Consider the following 5,913-nt stretch of genomic DNA (forward strand, 5'->3'; position numbering starts at 1 on the left):
CCCCTCCTGTCACAGGACTGGATCCTAATGGCAGACTATGCCAATGCACTAGCAGGGAAACAGAGCAGCACACAGAGGAGAAAAGATAGAGACAGGCTGTCAGAGATGACTAGGATGGGGAGAATGAGATACAGATAAGTGAGAGAGAGACAGAGAGCGGCAAGAAAGGCAGTTCATAAAAAGGAAGTACAGGTCATCTCAGACTGTGAGCCATAAAGGAAAAAGGCTGCCCAAAATCTGGTTTAATTAGCCTGCACGAGCTTCCATTCTTTTTTGCCCACTACCTGCATTACACACACACACACACACAGACACACACACACAGCAACCACATACTGTATGCCACTAGTCCAGGGTTGCCGCTAACAATCATTTTTATTATTAATAAATGTGTGGATAGTTAATGGATTAGGTCTCTAAAATGTCAGAAAATTGCGAAAAAAATGGTCAGTGTTTCCCAAAGCCCAAGATGACAGGATGACGTCCTCAAATGTCTTGTTCTGTCCACAACTCAAAGATATTCGGTTTACTGTCACAGAGGAGTAAAGAAACTTGACAATGTTCACATTTAACAAGCTGTAAACAGATATTATTGACTCAAATTGATTAATAAAACAGGATTAATAGTAATAATGGATTAATCGTTTCAACTCCAGACTAAATCTTCCATGACAGCTAATGAGCTGGCTCAGAGCTTTGTACAATTTCCATTCATCTTACGGTTTCTGAATATGTGGCATACATGCCAATGTCAGAAAGAATATCATCTCAGTCACTGCTCCGTTTTTCATCCGCTCGAGACAGAAAAGAAATCATCTTCAATTAAAATCCTTCAGTGGTAAAATGCCATGAAGTGTGTTTAGCAGGGAGCTTAAATATCAATATATCGGTTCATTTTCCAGCACACTTTTTTTTACAATATTAAAAGGTCTGCCTGTCATTGCGATCGTCCGGCTTCAGTGTTTGGAAGCCATTACTTCATAACCGCAGCAGGCGAGGCCAGAAACCAAATCCTGCCTGGCGTTCCCATTATTACCAGTGAGCGACTGCTTCACTATGGTTTTTATTTATGTATTTATTATGTATACTATATATTCCGACACAAACTGTTACAAACAATACACTGAGAAATTAGAATGCCTCCCAGAGCCAAAAAAAAACACAGAGAGGAAAGCTGGGAGGGAGGGAGATAAAACATCACACAGAAACAGACGCACAAAAACACATACACACTGACAGACCCAAGACAAGGGACCAATGGCTCAAGGCTGTAGCCCGGACCTCTAGGAGTCTGCAATGTTGCGCCAAGTGTCCAGGGTCTTTCCTGGCGCTCCATAGATGCGTGCCGTAGGGAGTTTCATATAGACTACATTCAAGAAGGAACGGGACCATGCAAGGATAGAAAGGTCATGTTGTGGTTTCCAACGGGTTGCAACAATTTTCTTTGCAGCTGTTAGTCCACCAAATACAGCACGCTTTTGAGTTCTAAAGAGCTGAAAAGCTGACAGATCAGATTCAGAATGAAAACATTGACAGTAACAGGCACAGTAACATTAATCAAGATGGAAATGTAGAATGCAATATAGTTCCAGAACTAACCAACGGGAGAGCAATGCCTTTGGCTTTTATTGGGCAGAAAGTGCATAAAAGGATGTTTATTGTTTTCATGTGGTACATCTTCCAGGGGGTGAAATGTAAATGTGCTGTATTTATATAGCGCTTTTCCAGTCTTAACAACTGCTCAAAGCACTTTTACATCTACAGGAAACATTCACACACATTCATACACTGTGGCCGGGGCTGCCATACAAGGTGCCACCTGCTCATCAGATAAACATTCACACACATTCACACAATGACTGCAGGGGCGGAGATCGAACCACCAACCTTCCGATTGGCAGGCAACTGCTCTACCACCGAGCCACAGCCGCCCCAAATAAGTCCAATGAATGAAATTGTACTGAATCTGCTGATGATCTGGATTGCATGATACTTCTGGATTGTTAGACCATACATCATTCCAGTCAAGATTGCTACTCAGTCCTGGGCAATCACGTGCCCAGATCCTCTCAATAGGAAAGGCCAAGCGGCCAGATATCAGTAAGAACTGATAAAGCCTAGATACCGTACCACAGTTTTTAGGGTAACTATCTTCCAGATAGGAGGGGTGGGCAAAGGCCTCTGCCAAGGGACACTGTATGCCCTGCACTGTATAGTGCTGATCCTAACCCCAGCATTTGACTGGTGAGCGTAACATAGAGACCGCCTTCAAAATATTAGGTGCTTAAGCTGACACAAGTGTAATTTTCCTAAAACTATATTCTGTTGTATAAATCACAATTCTGCCTGTGTTGTTTGAACGAGAGGACAAAACTTTAAGCGGAAGATTCCGTTTGACAGTGATGGCCACTCCTTTTGTTTTTAAGCTTACTGAGGAGGATGCAACCATCTGATATCATCTGTTGGCTAAGCGGCCGGTATCAGTCTGTAGCAAATGCATCTCCTGTAACAATGCAATGCCAACAGTTCTCTTTTTAAGTAAGACTAGGGTGCTGGCTCGCAGGTTGCATTCAGACCACCACAGTTCAGACTAAAAATTTAAGATCACCCAATATCAAAAAAACGCTTTTCTAAGTGAAAGTAGATGTGGGAAAGCAACATGGTACTGCCTTTCACTTCGTTAAATCCTAACAATAGTGCATCCAACAAGACACAGAACAAAACCAGACAAGGCAGCGACAATTTGACACAGTGCAGCGAAAAGGAACAGCATCCCATAGTTACCTTGTTGCAACAGCAACTGGTTCTCTACTAAATTGACTTTAAAATAAACTAATTTCTTTTCTACAAAAACAAGAAATAAAAAGCACAAAATAACAAGCACATTGGAAAGGAGACTCTAACCTAGTAGTGGCCTAATTAACCTATGGAGCGTAGGCTATATCAAACAGGACAGACATGAGACAGAATCCGAGTCGCCGGCCATCTCCGTGTCCACGAGGTCAGTTGCTTTGAGGGAGATTTACGTGCAGCCTGTAGGGTAGCCGTCTTGGTTGAACATCAGCGTGCGAATAGTAGAGGAGTTTTCTTTGGCTATCGCTGTAGATTTGGTGGGCTCTCACAATCTCGATCTGTACATCTGCCAGTTTTGGGAGCCAATTAGGCAGAGAGCGTGAGAGCAACTAAATAGCATTAGGACCTTCTGGCCCACTCTTTCAGAAAATCTCTAATGTACAGCATCCCAGCATTTATAGTTATTGCTAATTCCCAATGTCCGTCACTAACACAGCTTTTTGCCAGTCATAAGAAACATGAAAGGACCATGAAACATTGCCACGTTAAAATACATTAAGCACTTAGCTTAATTCAGAGGGCACCCAGCTCCGTTTGCATTTTGGTGGTTTCCTGTCTGAATCCTGAACTCACGCTGTGGCCCCCATTTATATCAAATTAATGCAAAAGAGTAGTGCAATCAGTCAGTGATTCGGCAGGACCGGTTCTGTTGTCAGGGGCAAATTATGGGCTGTTTTAAGTGGTTTGTCATCATGGAGCTGAACTCTGTGTTGCATGCCGTCACTCAGGCCTATTGTGAGCAGCTGTGTTGCTATAGCCACAGTGGTCTTTTTGAAGAGGGTATATATACACACACACTCCACATGCACACACAGACCACACTGCATACACAGAAACACAGAGGTCATGAAGCATAACTAATGCTGGGATAATTGTGTTCTGTTTTTACAGCTCGTTCCTGAGCTACCTATCTGGGAATTTTTAAGTTTGCCACTTCAAGAATGTTTACTGAACAGAGTCCATGTTTTAAAAGTGGTTTGTGGTCAGGGGCAGCAGAATGTTTCACGTGTTGACAGAAGTCCCACGCTCCCGTTGTCCAGAAGAGATGTTCCAAGGGCGATTTGGCCTAAAAATTAAAAATCCCCAATTTTTTCTAAACGAAAAAAAAGATTTATTTAAACGTCTTTTATTAAAGAACATGAGTCGATTGTACATTCTGAGTCTTTATTTTTTTTTTAGGTAAAAAACACACATAAAAAACAACAACAATTACGAGCGGAATCCAGGCCTCTGTTGATCAACCATTCAGTTGGAAGTCTTTTCACTGAGATGCCTTGACTCCCCCCGTGCACGGGTTTCAGGTTCCAAACCTAGGAAGTGGAAGGGATGTTGGGATCAGGCTCGAAGGACTAAGCTGTCAGAAAAATTATTACCAAAAGCAACCAAGAGTCACTGGAGTCACTTTAACAAAGGTTTACTTGCGCAAGGAGTCAATCACAAACGGTGAAATGAGTACAGAGATTGACTTGAAAGCGAACTCCGCAGTCTTCACTTTATACACGAAAGTCTTCTTCTGGTTCATTTGTTAAAAAAGATTATTTAGCAGATGCAGGGATATGTAGACTACTCTGAACAAAGCCTCTCTCATCTGTTTTAATTGGTGTCATGAATTTGTATCATTAGGTGTAACCCTGTTTTCCTGTTTGAAGATGTATCTGGGGGAACCAACCATGAACCAATCCTCCTTTCTTATGGAGCTTCTTCCTCATCTTTCTACTCTCATTCCTTCCAAGTGAACGGAGTGATTGTTACAATATATATATATATATATATACATATACTGTATATAGTATAATTTTTTTTGAACAGCTTTACTAACACTGTAAGAATGTAATATAATTGCTATTATTGTTTGTTTGGCTTGGCTCAGGTTACAGAGAACCGATGCCAAAGAACTTTTTTTAATTATCTACTCTGACATTGTCATAACGGAATAAGAACATAAAAAAAACTACTGTAGATTTTTGGTCATGGTATCAGATCGGTGCCAGCATACCAGCATTTTTGGCAGTATTGGAGGCTTTTTCAATACTTGTATTGTATCAGAACAACTCTATTGTCCAGTAAAGTGACGCTTTGGCAATAGCTGTGGATGGCTATCTTACTTACAAGCTAGTAAGCCTATCCTCCCTGTTGTGTTATTTTTTTCACATTTTTTGTGTTGCTAATAATATATCGGATTTATGTAAATATATATTTTCTTTCATCAACTTTCTGGAAAATGATCAGTGAATAATGTAATGCCCACCTTGCAATAACTATGAGCACCCCCTGATGAAGATCTTCGATGTAAAAGCAAAAATCCTGGGACAAAATCTTCAAATGGGGCTCCGAGTTCCAATTTGTCTCAGTTTAGGGGTCCTTGATGTGAAAAAGTTTGGGAATCCCTGGGATCAGCAGTTATCTGGAGGTCTAATGGAGTTCTTACCTGTGTCTGTGTCTGTGTCTGTGTCTGTGTGTGTAGGACGTTGACCCAGGAGGAGATAGCCCAGCGCAGGGAGCTGGCTCGGCAGAGACATGCTGACAGGATGGCAGCTGATCAGACGGCAGCAGAGAGCCACTCACAGGAAGGCCAACCTGCAGGATGTGACTCGGGTACGCGCCACTCTCTACTCGTTGACTCATTGCTAGTGCTCAGTTTTCATCCATCTTTTTAATTCTGTAAATGCACAACACTTTGACAAAACACTAGTACAAATATTTCTGATCGCTAATGTTTTCATCATTACAGTTGACGGAGAGCTAAGAGGAAAAGGTGGCTTGAATGCTCAAAAGATTTAAATATTAGCAGTATTTAATCCATGTTTTTTTTTTTACTTTTCAAATATCACAATATTTTTTACCTAATACATCGACATTGATACCAATATTGCGGCGATATTGTAGGGTTGGGTATCTGTGCTTTCACAAAATATTTAGTGACATTTTCTTTCGTAATTCAAGTTTTTCATGGAAGCAGATTTCATCTTAAGTAGTATAAATAGATAAATAGTATAGCAAATACATATATATATCTATACATCTATATATAAATATATATATATATATATATATATATAT

The 5,913-nt window shown here is 40.8% G+C and overlaps 1 protein-coding gene across 2 annotated transcripts in view; it reads left to right on the forward strand.

The window, feature by feature from the left end:
• efl1 (elongation factor like GTPase 1) overlaps positions 1–5,913 on the forward strand; it is a 98,920-nt gene that overhangs the window by 25,328 nt on the left and 67,679 nt on the right. For both annotated transcript variants that reach the window (XM_034867666.1, XM_034867674.1), the window contains exon 13: positions 5,318–5,448. In XM_034867666.1, coding sequence (XP_034723557.1) covers positions 5,318–5,448 — 131 coding nt within the window. The remainder of the gene's footprint in view (positions 1–5,317; positions 5,449–5,913) is intronic.

This window comes from Etheostoma cragini, chromosome 1, assembly GCF_013103735.1.
Source record: "Etheostoma cragini isolate CJK2018 chromosome 1, CSU_Ecrag_1.0, whole genome shotgun sequence".
NCBI lineage: Eukaryota > Metazoa > Chordata > Actinopteri > Perciformes > Percidae > Etheostoma > Etheostoma cragini.